The sequence below is a fragment of the Maylandia zebra genome, linkage group LG11, assembly GCF_041146795.1.
Source record: "Maylandia zebra isolate NMK-2024a linkage group LG11, Mzebra_GT3a, whole genome shotgun sequence".
Lineage (NCBI taxonomy): Eukaryota > Metazoa > Chordata > Actinopteri > Cichliformes > Cichlidae > Maylandia > Maylandia zebra.
This window is the reverse complement of record NC_135177.1, coordinates 38,057,191-38,079,349: the sequence shown is the minus strand read 5'-3', so window position 1 is coordinate 38,079,349 and position 22,159 is coordinate 38,057,191. Positions and strand designations below refer to the sequence as shown.

The 22,159-nt window shown below is 46.9% G+C and overlaps 1 protein-coding gene across 3 annotated transcripts in view; it reads left to right on the top strand.

Moving 5' to 3' along the window:
• LOC143421198 (atrial natriuretic peptide receptor 1-like) overlaps positions 1-22,159 on the top strand; it is a 60,564-nt gene that overhangs the window by 7,455 nt on the left and 30,950 nt on the right. For all 3 annotated transcript variants that reach the window (XM_076890397.1, XM_076890398.1, XM_076890396.1), the window contains 3 exons: positions 9,481-9,668; positions 18,300-18,413; positions 19,678-19,813. In XM_076890397.1, the coding sequence (XP_076746512.1) occupies positions 9,481-9,668; positions 18,300-18,413; positions 19,678-19,813 (438 nt within the window). The remainder of the gene's footprint in view (positions 1-9,480; positions 9,669-18,299; positions 18,414-19,677; positions 19,814-22,159) is intronic.

Genomic DNA, 22,159 nt, shown 5'->3' with positions numbered 1-22,159 from the left:
CTGTGACCTCTGTCTGTGCTCCTGATCACCTGACAGGTCATGTGATCTGCGGTCTGCTCGACTTTGGGCCGTGTGTGAACCCCAGTGGCGCTTTTCTTTAAACAGGAACTTCTCCACTCTGTGTGAAGGAACAAGAAGTGATCAGAGTGGATGAGCTGATGGAGGATCACCCTGTTTACACGAGAAAGTTTCAGGAACGCATTAACGGCAACAAACACAGCATGTCTTCATCCTGTCTTCCTTCTCTCACCCCAACCAATCACAGCAGATGGCCCCGCCCCTCCCTGAGCCTGGTTCTGTTGGAGGTTTCTTCCTGTTAAAAGGGAGTTTTTCCTTCCTACTGTCGCCAAAGTGCTGCTCATAGGGGGTCATATGATTGTTGGGTTTTTCTCTGCATGTATTATTGTGGGGTCTACCTTACAATATAAAGCACCTTGAGGTGACTGTTGTTGTGATTTGGCGCTGTATAAATAAAACTGAATTGAAAACCTTCAGCCGAACATAACTCAGAGGAACGCTCTGGAGCTTTTCCTGAGCGTCTCAGCTTCAGCCTGGTTTAAACGCCAGTGACACGGCGACCTGATTTTATGAAGGTTCACGTTCGGATGGAGCTGATACTGGAGGGCCCAGAACGAAATGTGCACGGGAATTCTGGGACAGCTGGAAGAGTTGCAGGGATCCTCTGACTGTGACCATCGCTTGCTTGGTCGCCCCGAAGCTTCCAGGTTTGCTCGTCAGTACAGAAATAAAAAGCTCAAAAAGGATTCGGGTCGATTTGGTATGTGTGACACTGACAGCAGGGCCCGCAGAGTAAAAGAGCTGCAGGACCCACACCGGGCACACGTGCACATGTTAGGCCTGAGACCGAATGTGGACGTGGAGGTCGTGCAGAGGTGAACGCTTGTGTCTGTCTGCATCTGCAGCCTGGATTTCTGCTTCGCATGTCCTGAAAGAGGAAGCAGCAGAAACCTGACACAGGAGGAGCGCGGCCCTCTGACCTCAAAGGAAACCAGTGCCAGTACGAGAAGCTGGATGAGGCTCTGACTCCATCGTTTCCTCCGAGTGAAGCTTCCTTTTCCTGCGTGCGAGGTCACGCTCAGATGCAGACGGCGAGCTAGTGAAGCGGCGGCAGCTTGGCCTGCGCTCTGCTGCTGAGTAAACGGAGACGTCAGCTCTGACTGCCTGCTGTGCTCTGAGCTGACTGCAGCACAGTGAAGCTATCAGGAAAGATTTAAAATGGCAGCGTCATCTCTGAGCGGAGGGTCAGGATACCGCACGCATCAGCAGGATGGCGAGCTTAGAGCGCTCGTTAACCTGATGTTTTCCTTCAGTTAGGAAAAACCCGAGGCTGTGGTTATTTAATGCAGCCACTGTGTCGGCGGGCAGATACAAACACCTTACATCACGTCCTCCTGACCCAGACAGCAAACAACGGAGCGCCGTTTCTGTGGAAACCCACAAAGACTCGCCGCGACAGCCGGCAGGAGCAGCTGGAGTCACAAACATTTCTCTGAGTGCACTCATTTTTCCCGTCTCTGTCAAAACACACAGCTGCCCTTCAGACAGCGTTGTTAAGCTCCTCCTCCTTGTTAGAGGGGGTGGAGCATGAAACCTGCTGAGTTTTCTTCTCTGAAGCAGAGACGGTTGAACTCCTGCAGATGTGGATTGTTTCCTGGTCAATTTAGGTTCATCACGTGGTGCTCTATGTTTGATGTGGACGCTGATTGGCTCGGTCACCTGAGTAGTCTCTGCCAATCAGAAGGAGAGTTCAGACTCTAACATGAAGATTTTATGCAACCAGTTCGAACACAGCTTCTTATTTCATGTTTTTTCTTTATTTTTATGACATTTTCACATCGTAGATACAAACTGAAGACATCTAATATACAAAGCAAGATATGTGGAATATGTAGCAAAGAAAAAATATAAACAACTAAATCTGTTTTATATTTTAGATTCCTGTAAGTAGCCTCCTGACATGGTTTCACCTCACAGGTGAGCCTGTCCGGGTTCATTTGTGGAGTTTCTTGCCTTCTTAATGCCGTTGGGACCATCAGTTGTGTTGGGCAGAAGCAGGTTGGTGCACAGCTGACGGTCCTATTTGACAACTGTTAGAATTCATATTATGGCAACAACCAATCAGCTAAGAGAAACAACAGTCCATCATTACTTTAAGAACTGAAGGTCAGTCAGTCCGTAAAATTGCTAAAACTTTGAATGTCTCCCCAAAATCCATCAAGCGCTACGATGAAACCGTCTCACATGAGGACGCCCAGGACAGGAAGACCCAGAGTCCCCTCTGCTGCTGAGGGTAAACTCATCCAAGCCACCAGCCTCAGAAATGACAAGTTAACAAGTTGAGAATGGTTCACACAGAAAAGGTGAACAATGGTCTCTACATGCATGGTTCATGCATTTGAGCAAGTGTGCTGCTGTGAGCCTTGGACAGATATTTTCACTACGCTCTCGCCTGTTCCTGTAGTCTGCTGCTTTCTTCAGACGCAGTTTTACAAACCTCAGATGTTCTTTCATGACCTTTAACCTTCTGTAGAGTCTGAGATGGAGCTTCATGGATCGCTCTCGCTGCAGATTGTTTGGAGGTAGTCTCATAATCTTTCCTGTGAAAGCACCAGGTGCTTCCCTCACATCACTGCTCAGCATCGTGCTAACACGTCTCAGTGCTGCAGAAACATGCTCATTTTTAAAGGTGCTCACACCTGCTGATGGAGCATTCATCAGCATCAGCAGCACCTGGCTGCTGGTGACTATGGAAGCAGTAAGGAAGCACTTATTGGCTGTGTCCCAATTCAGGGTCTGCAGCCTTAATGGTCCACAAGGGCCGCGTACTCAAAGACCGCTAAGGCCGGAAGTGCGAGGCTTGTGAAATGGGCAGTCTAGCCCCGGTCGCGCTGCCCAGGTTGCCTAGCAACCATGACGCTAACAGCTTGACCTTAAATCTTCACTCAAAGACAGGTTCCTTTGACACTGTATGTATAACTATGTTATATATAAGAGACAAATATTGTTCTTTTAACATGTTGGCATTACTAAATTTGTCTCAGTGCTGACTTTAAATATCCATGAAATCATCACATCTCTGTCAGATTAAGCTCAGCTATTGAACGGCGCATATTTAAAGGCTTTAAAACCAAGTTAGTACAAACGTCGTTAATGTCACATGACTTTCCGACATGTGGCCAACAGTCATGTTTTAATGTTCTTCATTATTAAACATTTGCACATAAATAAGTGACATCATATTCAGTACTTACTTAAAGTTTACTCTTCGGCCGCCCCTCATTTGCTGTTTTTTCCGACAAAATTATCCACACCCACTGCTGCGCTATGCATTCTGGGATATGTTGGGCCACGAAGTCTACACCGCCACAGCCTTAAAATTCAGGGAAATGAAGGACGCATTTGAGGGCCGCATTTCGAGCAGCCTTTGAATTGGGACAGCCTTCGTCGCGTTGCTGTGACGTAATCGGCCTTGAAATGCGGCCTTTAAGGCTGCAGACCCTGGAACAGCCGTTGTTCCACAGAACTGCAGAAAGTCTTTCTGACGTTACAGAGGGATGGATGGGTGGATGCTTTTATTTTGAAAGCTGATTTACCTCACTTCCAGCTGATCCCTCTGCGAGCACTGAACAGCTCTCCTTTCACACAGGAAATGATTAATTTAGTTATTTATTCAGTCATTGCTGAGCAGGAACGACCTTTAACCCTGTGTGGGTGCGAGCATGTGTGTCTGTGTGTGTGTGTGTGTGTGTGTGTGTGTGTGGGTGCGTGTGTGTGTCTGTGTGAGTGTGTGTGTGAAAGCGTGTGTGTCTGTGTGTGTGTGTAGCATTAATATGCATGGAAGAAAAGCTTTTCTCGAACATCTACACATCACAGATGGAGGTGCAGGGATATTTTTAGTTCAGCATTTTTATTGCAGGTAGAGGACAATAACACACACAGACACACACACACACCCAGACACACACACACACACACAGACACACACACAGACTCACACACAGACTCACACACAGACTCACACACACACCCAGACACACACACACACACACAGACACACACACACACAGACTCACACACAGACATACACAGACACACACACACACAGACTCACACACACACACACACACACAGACACACACACACACCGACACACACAGATTCACACACAGACTCACACAGACACACACAGACACACACAGACTCACACACACATACACACACAGACACACACACACATACACACACAGACATACACAGACACACACACACACAGACTCACACACACACACACAGACACACACACACACACACACATACACACACACACATACACACATACACACACACACATACACACACACACAGACACACACACACATACACACACAGACATACACAGACACACACACACACAGACTCACACACACACACACAGACACACACACACTCACACACACACACACATACACACACACACATACACACACACACACACACAGACTCACACACACACACACACACACACAGACACACACAGACACACACACACACACCGACACACACAGACTCACACACAGACACACACAGATTCACACACAGACTCACACAGACACATACACACACAGACACACACAGACACACACACACACAGACACACACACAGACTCACACACACACAGACTCACACAGAGACTCACACACACACACAGACACAGATACACACAGACTCACACACACACAGACTCACACACACACAGACTCACACACACACAGACTCACACAGAGACTCACACACACACACAGACACAGATACACACAGACTCACACACACACACACACACACAGACACACACAGACACACACACAGACACACACACACAGACACACACACACACACACACACACAGACACAGACACACATAGACACAGACACACACACAGACACACACACAGACACACATAGACACAGACACACAGACACACACACACACAGACACACATAGACACAGACACACACACAGACACACACACAGACACACATAGACACAGACTCACACACACACACACACAGACTCACACAGAGACTCACACACACACACAGACTCACACACAGACTCACACACACACAGACTCACACACAGACTCACACACACACACAGACACAGATACACACAGACTCACACACACACACACACACACACACACAGACACACACACACAGACACACACACACACAGACACACAGACACACATAGACACAGACACACACACACACAGACACACAGACACACATAGACACAGACACACACACAGACACACACACACACACACACACATAGACACAGACACACACACAGACACACATAGACACAGACTCACACACACACACACACACACACACACACACACACACACACACACACACACACACACACACACAGGTATTGGGTTTCTCTGAGCTGGGCCTCTGAAAGCTTTCAGCTGCGTGCTTTCGTGCTCTCAGGGTCACTTCCTGCTCAGAGGTTATTACAGGCTGAAACAAAGGGGGAGGGTCAAGGAATGTCATCGTGCCGCTGGAGACTTCCTGTGGCTCCAGCATCCACGCTCCTGGAAAAGCCGTGAATTAGAGAAGAGAACGCAAACAGTCAGTTTATCCACAGCGACGTGCTCACCGTGAGCAGGCAGCTTCCTCTGCACGTGCTCAGAGCTGACCTGCTGACACCACTGGGTGACGGTGTGGGTCTGAGAGTGGTCATGATCACGATGGGGGGAGGGGCATTATTAATTTTACACATGAAAGCGGAACTGGTTATGTTTCTGTTACAGCCCACTGTGATGTAGGCATGAATGCAGGGCTGGGGTCACTGAGGCCCCGCGGTGGACGAGGTCCGCCCTGAATTCCTGAAGGCTCTGGATGTTGTAATGCTGTCCTTGTTGACACGCCTCTACAATGTTGCGTGGAGATCAGGGACGGTACCTCTGGATTGGCAGACCAGGGTGGTGGTTCCCATCTTTAAGAAGGGGGACCGGAGGGTGTGTTCCAACTATCAGGGGATCACACTCCTCCGCCTCTGTCTATGCCAGGGTGCTGGAAAGGAGAGTCCTTCTCTTACTTGAGCCTCGGATACAGGACGAACAGCATGGTTTTCGTCCTGTCGTGGAACACTGGACCAGCACGTACCCTCTCAAGGATACTGGAGGGTGCACAGGAGTTTGCCCAACCAGTCTACATGTGTTTTGTGGACTTGGAGAAGGCACTTGACCGTGTCCCTCGGTGTGTTTTGTGGGAGGTGCTTCAGGAGTATGTGGTGTCTGGCTCACTTCTATGGGCCATTTGACCCTTACACAACCTGCCCTTTGTCATCGATTCTGTTCGTAGCCAAGTGGTGGAAGGCTTTCACATCGGTGCTCTCAGAATCTCATCGGCAGAAGTTAGCGGGAGATCGACAGACGGATTGGTGCGGCTGCTGCAGTGATGCAGACGCTGCACCGGTCCGTCGTGGTGAAGAGGGAGCTGATTTTAAAATGAAGCTCTCAATTTACTGGTCGATCTACGTCCCTACCCTCACCTATGGTCACGAGCTGTGGGTAGTGACCGAAAGAACGAGATCGCAGATACAAGCTGTGGAAATGAGCTTCCTCCGAGGGGTGGCTGGTCTCTCCCTTAGAGATAGGGTGAGGAGTTTGGCCATCTGGGAGGGGCTCAGAGTAGAGCCGCTGCTCCTCCACATTGAACTGAGCCAGTTGAGGTGGTTCGGGCATCTGACAAGGATGCCTCCGGGGTGAGGTGTTCCAGGCATGACCCACTGGGAGGAGGCCCTGGGGCAGACTCAGGACACGCTGGAGGGATTATATCGCTCAGCTGGCCTGGGAACGCCTTGATGTCCCCCCCAGACAAGCTGGAGGAGGTGGCTGGGGAGAGGGAGGGCTGGAGCCTGCTGCCCCCGCAACCCGGTCCCGGACAAGCAGAAGAAGATTAATGGATGGCGTGAATGCATACCTCACACAGAGCCATACCCTGGGTCATGGTAACGAACCCGCCTGAGCCCAGGGTCAGGAGCCCTGACGCCCATCGTGGTTTGATAAACCTTCAGCTCCACCTGAGCCACCATCCTCAGGACCTCACAGAGGTTCTCACAAACACACCTGCAGCGTCCTCCTACCTACCTGCTCCCTCATGTTACAGCTGCTGCTCATTGTGAACGCAGCTCATTGCTGACATGGACTGACAGGAAAGCCCACTGTGTGCATTTTACACTTTTTATTAGAAATAAAAGTTGTTACATACTTACATTTACACAAAATGGCAGAAATCAAACCAAGAATGTAAACCTTGTTTTTCATGATTTATTGGGGTTAATAACACTCACCTTCATTCCATTTCCAGAGTGTAACAATCAACCACTTGTGCTGAAATCTACAAAATCTGCTCTGACACAATCATAGGTGTCCGTTGCTACTGACAAGAAAGAAAGCTGTTTTGATGCTATGGACTGAGGCACATTTTAATTGGGTGAGGGGTGGGGCTATGTTATACATTCATTTTTACAATTTATATATTTAATGTTAAATGTAGCTTATGTACATTATTTTAGGGTGTCACATGCCACCCCATGCCACCACAGTAGCTCCGCCCCTGAGTCTAAGGAGTGCCGTTGGGACTTCATTGGTCAGCGTGTTTGTTGACCTTAGCCAAAAAATCCGTGTGAAACTGCACTCAAGTTTCAAGTTAGAAGTACGAATTTCGACCCTACTTTTCTTCCTTTCAGCTGATTGGTCAATGTTATGTTAATCACAAATGTAACTATCCAATCAGAGAACAGATGGGTTTGGTAAATGGTAAATGGCCTGTATTTATATAGCGCTTTACTAGTCCCTAAGGACCCCAAAGCGCTTTACACATTCAGTTATCCTCACATTCACACACTGGTGATGGCAGCTACATTGTAGCCACAGCCACCCTGGGGCGCACTGACAGAGGCGAGGCTGCCGGACACTGGCGCCACCGGGCCCTCTGACCACCACCAGTAGGCAACGGGTGAAGTGTCTTGCCCAAGGACACAACGACCGAGACTGTCCGAGCCGGGGCTCGAACCGGCAACCTTCAGATTACAAGGCGAACTCCCAACTCTTGAGCCACGATCGCTGTCAGAGGGGCGCTTTTTTGAGCTGCAGGTCCTTGAAGGATAAATGCGCTTTCACGTCTCTTATCGCCTCACCATGATGGAAAACATGTGTGTGTGTCCAAGTAAACTCTTTCTCATAGGTTGATGTGTTCACACAGGGACCTCCAGAGTGTTTTCAAAGGCGCTGTCGACCTCGGAGGGAAAGCAGTGTTGTGGAAACGACGCACTCTTCACTAGTTGGGACAGTTACAAAGCTTTCCTCGTTATGAATGAGCGATACGTTTTTATTAAACATTTGAACATAATACAACACAAACTCTCGTAGAGGAGATAAAGTCAGAGAGATACATGTTTTGAAATGACAAGGATCAGGTGCATCTAGCACACCTGGAGCGATCGCTAAAAAACGATATACAAGCAGAGCTCAGCAGCCAGCGCAACAAATTCTGGATCGTTCGCTCTTAGTTAGCGGTGAGCACAGCGCACGCCGCGTCCGATGTGAAACGGCCTTCATGCTGCATAGTGTGACTCATAGCAGTGGTCCTGGGTCAACCCTGATTTTGTGTTAAAGTAATACTAAAGTAATAAAGGTGTTTCTGAACACTGGTATACCGCAACTGTATCCTTAGCTTATACTTAGCTTGTATGAGCCTTATGGGATCATTTATATACAGATCCTCCAACTTCAAACTGTATTACCCTTTAAGGACCTGCACTTCAAAAAAGCCTCACTCCAACAGCCAAACCCATCTGTTCTCTGATTGGATAGTTACATTTGTGATTGACATGACATTGACCAATCAGCTAAAAGGAAGAAAAATAGGGTCAAAATTCGTACTTGTAACTTGAAGCTTGAGTGCAGAGTTTCACACGGATTATTTGGCTAAGTCCACACAAATCTTTTTACACATACAAATCTTGATTTACAAGTACAAAATATTTATGACCACAATTTGAGCCCATATGTGTGTGTGTGGAAGACCAGTGCTGGGTGTTTTCTAGAGAAACACCAGCTCAGGAAGTGTGAGGGTGATGGAGGAAGGTGATAGTTGTAGATGGAGGTGATGTAGGAGTACCAAAAGTGCAGCTACTAGGAGGCTGACTGTCCAATCAGACTGCGTTTTCCCTGCAGAGGTGAAACCTCATTGACTCACACTGAGGCAGGAAGGAAAGAAAACAATCAGATGTGTTTGTCTGTCAGCGTGAACATTAGAACAGGTGTGGAGCAGGTGAGCTCAGCCATGAAGGCAGAGGGGGGTGACCCACAGGTCTGTGCTGCGCCGTGGGCTGACTCTGATCTTCATCTGTGACTCTTCCTCTCTCTCCTCCTCAGTGGTCTTCGTCTGCTGTTCTCCTGACGTCTTCAGGAAGTTGATGGTTGAGTTCAGACGGGAAAATCTCACTCACGAGCAGTACGTCTTTTTCTATCTCGACGTGTTCGCCGACAGCCTGAAATCTGAACACCGCCAGCCGTGGCGCCGCGGGGACCGTGAGGACGCTATTGCCAAGGAAGCCTTCCAGGTATGGCATCAGTATCCAGGAGGAGGTCGGTCAAAGAAACCAGACTCTCCTGACTGCAGCTGACTCCACATGAACCTCACTGCCTTATACATCATACGTGATACATGACACGCTCTACTTTCAAGATTAGGCTTCAAACTTTCCTTTTTGCTAAAGCATATAGTTAGGGCTGGACCAGGTGACCCTGAATCCTCCCTTAGTTATGCTGCAATAGATGTAGGCTGCCGGGGATTCCCATGATGCATTGGGTGTTTCTTCTTCACTCACTAGTTAATAGACTTAATAGACCTCTCTGCATTGAGTCATACTTGTTATTAATCTCTTTTTATTTCATGTTTTTTCTTTATTTTTACTACATTTTTACATCGTAGATACAAACTGAAGACATTAAATATACAAAGCAAGATATGTGGAATATGTAGCAAAGAAAAAAAGATAAATAACTAAATATTAGGGGTTGTTGCGAGATCGATCAACTTTAGACCAGACAACAAACGACGGAGACTCCGGAAAAGTGCAATCAAACGATGAGTTTTATTATCACAGGAGAACAGCCAACCATCAGCATACAGAATGTGTTGCTCTGACAAGAATACATTGGGTTCTGGTTTTATAGGACAAAATATCACACCTACGTCAATACAGTTCAAAAATACTTGGTGACAGACGGGCAACAGTTCAACCCGTACAGGCAAGGGTTCATCACCTACACTTCTAATAACTATAAACTGACATATAACTTCTCCTTTCTTCATTACTTGCCTTTTAAGGTAATAACTTCAGGTCTCAGCTTTTCTGAGAGCTAATAATTGGACCCTCGTCAATAATCCCTAAGTAGAGTACTTTGCAGCCAGTCTCAAACTGAAGCAGAAGACGCTTAGGCCTTCGCTCAGACCTGCTACTAGATTAATATGTGTATTGTAAGCATGCATGCAATTAACCTGCTATGTTCTCATCTCCCCTCAGCATGTATCATCTGGACACTCTCACCAGTGAAGCTTAAAACCTTCTAGAATGGAACATCAACTCTAACCAAGCACATTCATGCATTGTGTATAAAATGAACTCAACCTATAAAAATAGAAAGGTCAATGTGATGACAGACATATTCAATGCAATATAAACCCTGTAGGAAATATTACTGATAAATGATACTGTGAAACATGTTATTAATACAATATCCATACGATACTTGTATGGATATTGAACCGTTCGATACAGTGCTTTCGGTTCGGTACGCATATGTATCGAACAATACAACATTTTTAATTTATTTTATCAACTGTCCTTCTGACGATGCGCTCGACAGTGCAGCCTAGGCGGAGTAGTCGAACGCAGATTCACTGAGCACAGGGCAAGCTAGCAGACAGAAGTTAAGCTCTCCTTGCAACATGGCAAACTGAACCTCCCCCACCCTCATTCAGATCTGGCGTTTGGAACTATTTTGGTTTTCATGTGACGTATGACCCTGAAGGTAAGCGCGTCATGGACTAAAGTAAAACAGTATGTTGGATGTGCCACGCAATGCTCAATTACATGGGTGGGAACTAGTGTGTTAGCGCAGTTAGCTCATTAACGTGTTGGCCGTCCAGCCCCACGCACGGGGCGATCTGCGGTAACTTGTTAACGGAGATTTGCCGTGTTGTGGCGTTAACGTCATTTCAGATTAACGCTGACAGCACTAGTGGAACACAACGAATATGACTGCACATTTACTCTGACATCATCCTAGTGCAAAGACAAGTGGAAGCAGACAAAAACAACAAGCAGCATGCTACAAACTTTACCCGAGTCATTTAGACAGCCGTTAGCACAGGATTCTCCTTATGGGGACCTGATATGTTTAATATGCTGCTGAGAATATAGCCCAGAAGAAGCGTATAGTAGAGCTTTTATTTTGAAAGAGCCATTTCTCTGTAATAAACTCTCTTTTCCAAAGATGAGTGATTCCTCAGATATTTATTATTTTATTATTTTGTTGTTTCAGCAACATTAAATTTAAAAACTGTACTTTTGAGTTAAAATATATATTTATAATTTTAATAAATGACAAATTAAAAAGGCATGAACTTTTTTTTTTTGTATCGAAAAAATATCGAACCGGGAATTTTGTGTATCGTTGCACCCCTACTAATATGTTTTATACACCGCGTTCCAAATTATTATGCAAATTGTGTTTAAGTGTCATAAAGATTAAATAAATGGTAAATGGCCTGTATTTATATAGCGCTTTACTAGTCCCTAAGGACCCCAAAGCGCTTTACATATCCAGTCATCCACCCATTCACACACACATTCACACACTGGTGATGGCAAGCTACATTGTAGCCACAGCCACCCTGGGGCGCACTGACAGAGGCGAGGCTGCCGGACACTGGCGCCACCGGGCCCTCTGACCACCACCAGTAGGCAACGGGTGAAGTGTCTTGCCCAAGGACACAACGACCGAGACTGTCCAAGCTGGGGCTCGAACCGGCAACCTTCCGATTACAAGGCGAACTCCCAACTCTTGAGCCACGATAAGTTGTTTTTCAATTAAATGGGATTGTGTCTCAGAGCTCTTTGGATGACTGAAATCAATCTCGGACACCTGTGATCATCAGTTTGCCAGCTGAGCCCAATTAAAGGAAAACTACTAAAGAAGGATGTTCCACATTATTAAGCAGACCACCATTTTCAAGCAACGTAGGAAGGAAAAATGATCTCTGCTGCTGAAAAGCATAAAATAGTTGAATGCCTTGGACACGTAATGAAAACCTTGGCTGAGTCAGAGCACACATGGGTTCCTGCAGGTAAAGGCACAATGATGCCATTACAAAGCAGCAAACACATATTTGAATCTGCTGGTGCCTCTGGAGGCCTGCGAACATGAAGCTATAGGATCCTCCAGAGACTTGCAGTTGTGCATAAACCTTCTATTCGGCCACCCTTAACCAACACTCACAGCAGAAACGGCTGCAGTGGGCCCAGAACTACAGTGGGGCAAAAAAGTATTTAGTCAGCCACCGATTGTGCAAGTTCCCTCACCTAAAATGATGACAGAGGTCAGTAATTTGCACCAGAGGTACACTTCAACTGTGAGAGGCAGAATGTGAAAAAAATCCATGAATCCACATGGTAGGATTTGTACCGGGAGGGAGGGGCGGGGCCATCTGCTGTGATTGGTTGTGGTGAGAGAAGGAAGACAGGATAAAGACATGCTGTGGAAGAGAGACAGAGGTTAATAACAGATATGATTCAGTGCAGAGGTCTGTTAACACATAGTGAGTGAGAAAGGTGACTGGAAAGGAAAAACTCAATGCATCATGGGAATCCCCGGCAGCCTACGTCTATTGCAGCATCACTAAGGGAGGATTCAGGGTCACCTGGTCCAGCCCTAACTATATGCTTTAGCAAAAAGGAAAGTTTGAAGCCTAATCTTGAAAGTAGAGATAGTGTCTGTCTCCTGAATCCAAACTGGAAGCTGGTTCCACAGAAGAGGGGCCTGAAAACTGAAGGCTCTGCCTCCCATTCTACTTTTAAATACTCTAGGAACAACAAGTAGGCCTGCAGAGCGAGAGCGAAGTGCTCTAATAGGGTGATATGGTACTACAAGTTCATTAAGATAAGATGGGGCCTGATTATTTAAGACCTTGTATGTGAGCAGCAGGATTTTGAATCCTGGATTTAACAGGAAGCCAAAACAGGAGAAATCTGCTCTCTCTTTCTAGTCCCTGTCAGGACTCTTGCTGCAGCATTTTGGATCAGCTGAAGGCTTTTCAGTGAGTTTTTTGGACATCCTGATAATAATGAATTACAGTCGTCCAGCCTGGAAGTAATAAATGCATGAACTAGTTTTTCAGCGTCACTCTGAGACAGGATATTTCTAACTTTAGAGATGTTGCACAAATGGAAGAACGCAGTCTTACATATTTGTTTAATATGTGCGTTGAAGGACATGTCCTGGTCAAAAATGACTCCAAGCTAAGACTGCTGGGTCTAGAGATGCTTTTTGAGTAAAGGTTTAACTACAGCCAGCTTGAAGGCCTGTGGTACATAGCCGATCATTAGAGATAGGTTGATCATATTTAAGATCGAAGCATTAATTAATGGCAGGACTTCTTTGAGCAGTTTTGTAGGAATGGGGTCTAAAAGACACGTTGATGGTTTGGAGGAATCAGCTAAGAGAAACAACAGTCCATCATTAGTTTAAGAACTGAGGGTCCGTCAGTTTGGAAAATTGCTAAAACTTTGAATGTGTCCCCAAAATCCATCAAGCGCCACGATGAAACTGGCACACATGAGGACGCCCCAGGAAAGGAAGACCAAGACTCCCCTCTGCTGCTAAGGATAAACGTATCTGAGTCACCAGCCTCAGATGAGATAGATGCCACACAGAGCTCCAGTAGCAGACACATCTCTACATGTTCAGAGGAGACTGTGAATCAGGCCTTTATGGTCAAATAGCTGCTGAGAAACCACGACTAAGGAAAAGCAACAAGCAGAAGAGATTTGTTTGGACCAAGGAATGGACATTAGACCAGTGGACATCTGTGCTGTGGTCTGATGAGGTCAAATTTGAGATCTTTAGTTCCACCTGCCGTGTCTTTGTGTGATGCAGAAAGGTGACGGATGGTCTCTACATGCATGGTTCCCACTGTGAAGCTTGGAGGAGGAGGTGTGATGGTGTGGGGGAGCGTTGCTGCTGACACTGTTGTGGATTTATTCAAAACTGAAGGCACACTGAGCCAGCTTGGCTACCACAGCATCCTGCAGCAACACACCATCACATCATTGATTTATCAACACCACAATGACCCCAAACACACCTCCATGCTGTGTAAGGGCTCTGTGACCAGCAAGGAGCGCCATGGAGTGCTACGCCCGAAGGTCTGGCCTCCACAGTCACCTGACCTAACCCCAGTGGAGATGGTTTGGGATGAGATGGAGCACAGAGTGAAGGCAAAGGGCCAACAGGTGCTCAGCATCTGTCGGAACTCCTTCAAGCCTGTTGGAAACCATTTCAGGAGACGACCTCATGAAGCTCATGGAGGATAGGGTGGGTGGATTTTACGAAGAATGTAAATTATCAAACGTGTTTTGAGTTATTTCACACTTTGGTGTTTACTACATAATTCCATCTGAGTGTTCATTCATAGTTTCGATGCCTTCAGTGAGAATCTACAATATATATAATCATGAAAATAAAGAAAAACCATTAAAAGAGAAGCTGTGTCCAAACTTTTGAGTGCTAGTGTACATCACAGGTCATAGGTCAGTCTCAGGTGACCCGAAACGCCTCCTCCTGTCTGCAGAGTCAGGTGGGTGGAGTTTGTAAAGCAGTGAAATGATTGGATGGATTTACTGTGCAGCTCTGAGCTCCAGTGTGCTGCACGTGGACCTCGCCGTGTTTGTTCTCGCAGCTCCTCGCAGGAATCCGAGGAACCGTTTAAATCGCTCGTCACGTGTAGCTGCAGTGGTGTGAGAGGAAGAAACACTCATTAATCTGATGACTGCTGACGACTTGCAGCTGCACCTGGAGCGCCATGCGTCCTCACGGCTCACCCTCGTTATGGAGTAATCACGCAAGCAGATCGGGCGCTGTAATCTTGGAGGAAAGGTTACGCTGATTAACCCAAATCTCTGCCTGACTTTATATCATAAATATGAGCTTCAGCTGAATTCAGCCCAAAGTTTCCAGCGTGATCTCCCACCTGCTGCCTCCTCAAACACCAGCACGAGTGAACGAGTGAAGAGAAACATGATTTCCATCAGCGCACATTTACTCATGACAGAGAACATGTCAAACATTTAAACACAGAAGATCTGCCAAAGTCAGCGAGCTAAAGAGAAACAGTTGGAGGAAGATTTAAGGGTGAGGTGGCAGCAGGTGGGTCACATGGTCATCTCAGAGGTTCTCCAGCCTGTTTCAGAATCACGTTCCTTGCTGTGGACATCGACACAGCATGATGTCATCAGCAAACTCAGAGAATCTGGAGGAATCTCTGTGCGCAGGGAGGAGGCTGTGTGTGAGTGTGTTACTGTGTGTGTGTTACTGTGTGTGTGTGTGTATATATATATATATATATATATATATATATATATATATACACACACACACACACACATATACATACATATATATATATATATATATATATATATATATATATATATATATATATATATATATATATATATATACTGGCAGCACAAATGAACCAGCTGCTAGTTAACGAGAGACACCCGGAATGGCTAACTGAAGGCCGGAAGGGACCGGTCCCCTCCAACTACCGACCAATAACCTGCCTCAGTACTACATGGAAGCTCCTGTCAGGCATCATATCGGCTAAGATGAACAGGCACATGGGTCAATACATGAGCGGGACACAGAAAGGAATTGGCAAGAATACCAGAGGCGGAAAACACCAGCTACTGGTAGACAGAACAGTCAGCCGAGACTGCAAGACCAGACTGACCAACCTGTGCACTGCCTGGATTGATTACAAGAAGGCCTATGACTCAATGCCCCACAGCTGGATACTGGGATGCCTAGAATTGTACAAGATCAATGGGACCCTAAGAGCCTTCATCAGGAACTCAATGGGGATGTGGCGTACAACACTAGAGGCCAACTCCAAGCCCATAGCACAAGTCACCATCAAGTGCGGGATCTACCAAGGAGATGCTCTGTCCCCACTGCTGTTCTGCATAGGCCTGAACCCCCTCAGTGAGATCATTAACAAGACTGGCTACGGATACCGACTACGGAACGGAGCAGTTGTCAGCCACCTCCTGTACATGGATGACATCAAGCTGTATGCCAAGAGTGAACGAGACATCGATTCACTGATCCACACTACCAGGCTATACAGCAATGACATTGGAATGTCGTTCGGACTGGAGAAGTGTAGTCGGATGGTAACAAAGAGAGGGAAGGTAGTCAGAACTGAGGGGATTGAACTACCAGAAGGCAACATTGCAGACATAGAGGACAGTTACAAGTACCTGGGGATCCCGCAGGCAAATGGGAACCATGAAGAGGCCGCTAGAAAAGCTGCAACCACCAAGTACCTGCAGAGGGTCAGGCAAGTCCTGAGGAGTCAGCTAAACGGTAAGAACAAGATCCGGGCCATCAACACGTACGCCCTGCCCGTGATCAGGTACCCTGCTGGGGTAATAGGCTGGCCAAAGGAGGAGATAGAAGCCACTGACATAAAGACAAGAAAGCTCCTTACCATGCATGGAGGGTTTCACCCCAAGTCCAGCACCCTGAGGCTGTACACTAAGCGGAAGGAAGGGGGCCGGGGACTGGTGAGTGTCAGCACCACAGTCCAGGATGAGACAACGAACATCCAAGAATACATTGGGAAGATGGCCCCAACTGACCGAGTGCTCAGTGAATACCTCAGGCAGCAGAAACCCAAGAAAGAGGAGGGAGACGAGGAACCATCATGGAAGGACAGGCCCCTGCACGGTATGTACCACGGGCAGATAGAGGAGGTGGCTGATATCCAGAAATCCTACCAGTGGCTGGACAAAGCTGGACTGAAAGACAGCACAGAGGCACTAATCATGGCAGCACAAGAACAAGCTCTGAGTACAAGATCCATAGAGGCTGGGGTCTATCACACCAGGCAAGACCCCAGGTGCAGGCTGTGTAAAGATGCCCCAGAGACAATCCAGCACATATGTCAGATGGGACGACAGGAGGGTTTAAAAACTGATTTTTTGAGCACTTTTTGAACTTGTGAAAGCAAATTAACTTAACTTTCGTTTAATTTTAGGTTGTAAGAAATTATTTGGTTGACTTTTGTTTATAATTTTCCTCGAAATAAACGCCATATGATTTTAAACAATGGAGTCAGAAGTGCTTTCTAAAAGAAACCTCCCGTTGCCACCCACAGCCTTTTCTTGGACGCTTTTGGTGTTTGGAACGTAAAAGGCCGTGACAGGAGCAACGGGGTGAAGGTGACGCTGTCAGGAGGCTGCTCGCTTCACGCCCCAAACCAAAATGGAGGACGCTGTAAAGCGCCTCGCAGTGCTGTGACGTCGCTAACAAAAAGCGTTTACTGCAGGAGAAAACCTGTGAAACGTCTAAAGGTGGAACCATTTCTGCTGAGCTCGACAGCGCCCCCTATAGAGCAGGAAGTCACAGAGCCCCTTCAACCTGGACGAGCTCGATGAAGTTAGAAATATCCTGTCTCAGAGTGACGCTGAAAAACTAGTTCATGCATTTATTACTTCCAGGCTGGACGACTGTAATTCATTATTATCAGGAAGTCCTAAAAACTCCCTGAAAAGCCTTCAGCTAATCCAAAATGCTGCAGCAAGAGTCCTGACAGGGACTAGAAAGAGAGAGCAGATTTCTCCTGTATGGTGCCGTCATCCATCTTTTATGTACAGTGTGTGGATTTGTGCAGCTGAAGCTCTGATGTCAGGCGTCTTCCTCACAGCACGTGTTTACTTCCTGTTTCATGTGAGAGGAAGCTCACGCTGGCTCCGAGTTTGACTGGACATAAATATTTTATCTGATTTCTTATAAAAACATGTAAAAGATTAATTATGGATCTGTGATGCGCCTTGTGTTGCTGTGTCCTGTCCTCATTCGTTAAAACAAGGACTCATAATAAATCTGTGTGTGGTTTCCAGAATGTGAAGATCCTGACGTACCGAGAGCCTCAGAACCCCGAGTACCAGGAGTTTGTCCAGAACCTGAAGGCAGATGCCAAGGACATGTTCAACTACACCATAGAGGACTCACTGGTCAGTGTGTGTGTGTGTTCAAACTGGACACTTTACTAGGTACACTTTGCCAGCAGGGGGGTGGAGCTTGTTTCTCTACACAGCTGCTGCAGATGTGTCGGCTGCTCGGAGGGTCTCTGACGTGTGAGGACAGCAGGTTTTATTTCACACATCCATAATTTTCTGATTAAAACGAGATGATGACAAAGTAAAAGGTGAACAGAGATGAGATCAATCACCTCGACGCTTTTATCGATGAATAACCACGAGATGAAAATATTCTGGAGACCAGATCCAATCAGAAGCACTGAAGCTGTCCAGCTCTGTGAGTCTGTGTGGTTGCAGTTTCCTGCTCTTGCTGGCACAGTGTGCTCTTCTGCAGAGCAATGAGTGGTGATTGGAGTTCAGGTCCCTGCAGATGCACAGCGACCACGCCACGTTCACAGCCTCTTCAGGGCCGTTTTTCTGCCCACGAGTGAACAACGCGCTCGTCCTGAGGCCGAATCGTGAAGCTGGCTGCTTCTGAAACATCTATTGCTTCATCGTTTCCTGAAGCGCTCACTCCCAGCGGGAGCGCTGGCTGATTAGATATTCTGACAGGTTAATAGGAACATGTCAGGCGCCGCTGCTGCTGCACAAAGAGCAGCGATGTGATAGATACTGGAGGAAGTGATGTCATTAAACATCACGGTGCCACTCTGAGCTCTGAAGATCAAATTATTATGCAAATCTGTGATTAGAGGCGAGGCAGCGAGGAGGAGCTGATCCTGTCACGCCGAGCAACGCTGACTTTGCTCGTCAGACGACGGCGTGTGTCTCGCTTCCTGCTGACAAAAACAAAGAGGTGAAAGAGAACTGCCGGGAGGGTGGAGACAGACCCACAGTTTAAAGTTTCGCAGGGAAACATCACGAATGAAATCCTGTACCGCCTGGAGCGTTTGTTCCCGGGTCAGCGTGCAGCTGCAGAGGGATCGGGCCGGGCCGAGCGGCTGAGGAGGAGCTCCACCCGTCCAGTTTCTGGGTCTCCAGCCCCACCTGTGCTGCGTTGATGCTTGGCCATCTCTGATGGCCTCAGCAAAAACGGACGCCACAAGACTGTAGCGGTAGTAACCAAGGAAACGGCAAAGAAGTCACAGGTGTGGGTAGAAGACACCACCTGTGTGCACACAAGGTGTTGTGGTAGAGGCCTGAGTGGTGTGTGTGTGTGTGTGTGTGTGTGTGTGTGTGTGTGTGTGTGTGTGTGTGTGTGTGTGTGTGTGTGTGACCCTCTGTGTGTTTCTTGCAGATGAACATCATTGCTGGAGGCTTTTATGACGGCCTGATGCTCTACGCTCACGCTTTGAACGAGTCCATGTTGGCGTCCAACGAGCGTCCGAACGGGAAGGACGTGACCCCAAGGATGTGGAACCGAACCTTCCCCGGTCAGTGCTCGCCGTTCGTCTCCTTTAAAGCTGACGCTTACCATTTCCACCTTTGTGACGGAGGCTGTTTGGTGCGACTGTGCAGCAGAGCTGTTCTGCAGGTGTGTGTGTGTGTGTGGGGGGGGGGGGTCGTGGTGCTCTGTGAGTGACGGGTGGGGTTGGGTGAGTAAAGCTCGGTTGGGGGGATTGAAATGATGATGGTTTGGTGTAGGACTGGGCGATATGACCTCAAAATTCACATCTTGATATTCTTTAGCTGGATGGTGATATAAGATATAGATCTGCATATTTTTAAAGCCATAAAGTAAGAACAAACAGAGTTCTCAGTCACAGCTGTGTCCCAGATCTCACACAGGCACTTTTATTAACAAACAGCGCAGATGTACAAGAACAAATTACTCAGAAATAAGTTATGAGCATTCATTAAATAATAATGCTCCATAAATAAAAGAAAACAATGTTGTTTTTGTGCATAACAAAGAGCTCACAACTGAGCAGTCAAAATGTGAACTAACAGACGCTGAGCATAATCACAAAGATTTCACAGCTGCTCTGTTCTGAAGTTCTGCTGCGTGACCGACAGCCTGGAGTTTGAAATCCGCTTCGTGTCTCTGAACAGGAGCCGTCTGTGGTCCTTATACGCACACAGTACGGTAACATTACGATGAAACACAGTACGTATCACTCCGCGAGGCTCCTCGGCTAGTGATGGTAAATTTGATTCTTTTTACTGAATCGAGTTTTAATGAGTCACTCACCAAAGTGAATCGGGTTTTTTCAGTCATTTGATTCACTGAGTCAGTTGACCAGAGAGTGCAAAAAATTTACATTTTCACTCAAACTTAATTTGTTTCTCTTTTCATGTAAATCCTACTGCTAAGATGAGTGATTCTAAAAGAAAACTATTTTATTTCTAAAATTAAGCAATTTCCTATCAAAATTGCTTAATAAACATTTATTTTGTTTATTTGTATTTTATTAGTATTTTCCTTAAATGTGTCAAATATATATTTTCTCATCTAAATGTCCACTGAGCTGTGAGCCAGGGGGCACTAATGCGCCTTAACATTGGTTGCCAACCAAGAAGAAGAAGAAGCTGTGAGCCAGGAGGAAGGGGGTGAGTAGCTCAAATGTGCTGTTAGCATGTTAGCAGAGCGATGCTACTGTGAACCGAGGAGCTATTTTCTTGATGTGAGCTTCTACTCAGGGTTTTTTCTTCCAGTTCAGAGCAGAAATTCTTTTGTTAAGATACTGGATGTTGTGTTTTTCTCCACAATTTTAATTATAAGGTAGATACATTGCTGCTAACAGCAACAGGGATGAGTCAGTGAGTCAGTTGGGCTTGTGAATCATGATTCATGAGTCAGTAAAGTGATTCTCGAGTATTGAACGATTCGTTCATGATTCGCGCATCACTAGTTCAGTGAAGGAGAGGCGGAGCAACGCAGCGTAGAGACAAAAGTGGACGAAAGAGGCAAACTTGCGGCTCCAGAAGTATAATTATAACGCAACATAAACTTTATCGATATAAATGTTATTGTCACATCTCGTATCTCGTATAAAAATATATCAATATATTTAAAAATTCGATATATCGCCCAGTCCCAGTTTGGCGGGTAAAGAGGGATGGGTGAAGCAGCACGTGCTGTTTCTGCGGCAGGTAACCGACACGCAGCGCCGCAGTGTTGTTGTGTTGACGTGTTACTGTGTTGCATTGCATTTTTTAGTGTTTTAAGACTCGGTCGCTCGGCAGCCCACTGTGTGTCAGACACGCTGTGAGGAAGCAGCAGGAACAGGACGCTGTGGTCGTGGACGCCGCCGACGTCTCCGTCAGACAGGACGCTGTGGTCGTGTAAACCGCCGCCGTCTTCCTGAGACACTTTCTGAGATTTTCTGTGGTTTCAAATAAAACCTTGAAACTGCCGCTGGTCATCCCAACGTCGCACACTGGAAGGTGGTCGAGCTCAGCCGGCGTAGGTGCACGCCATCCTGCAGGAACACGGCAACGAGCGAGCTGACTCCACAGAGCTCATCGGCTCAGCTTCTGTGGGACGTTCTGGAAAAACCATCACAGCGTCCCAGTGACCGTCAGAGGTCTGAGGGGTCTCTGCGGGTCAGGTGGAAGGCGTGAAAGGCTTCAGGGCTGTGATGTCAGAGACGCTGGTCGTGACTGAAGCTGAGAGCTTCGTATACGACCGCGAGTCATGTGATGACGGAGACGTGAACGGCTTGCAGTCTCCCGTCCACATCAAAATGTTTCGATGAACGTCAGCGTCCCTACTGAGATGGAGGACGAGAGAGTGACCTTTGACCTTTGTGACATGTCTAAAGTGCCAAACAGCAGCC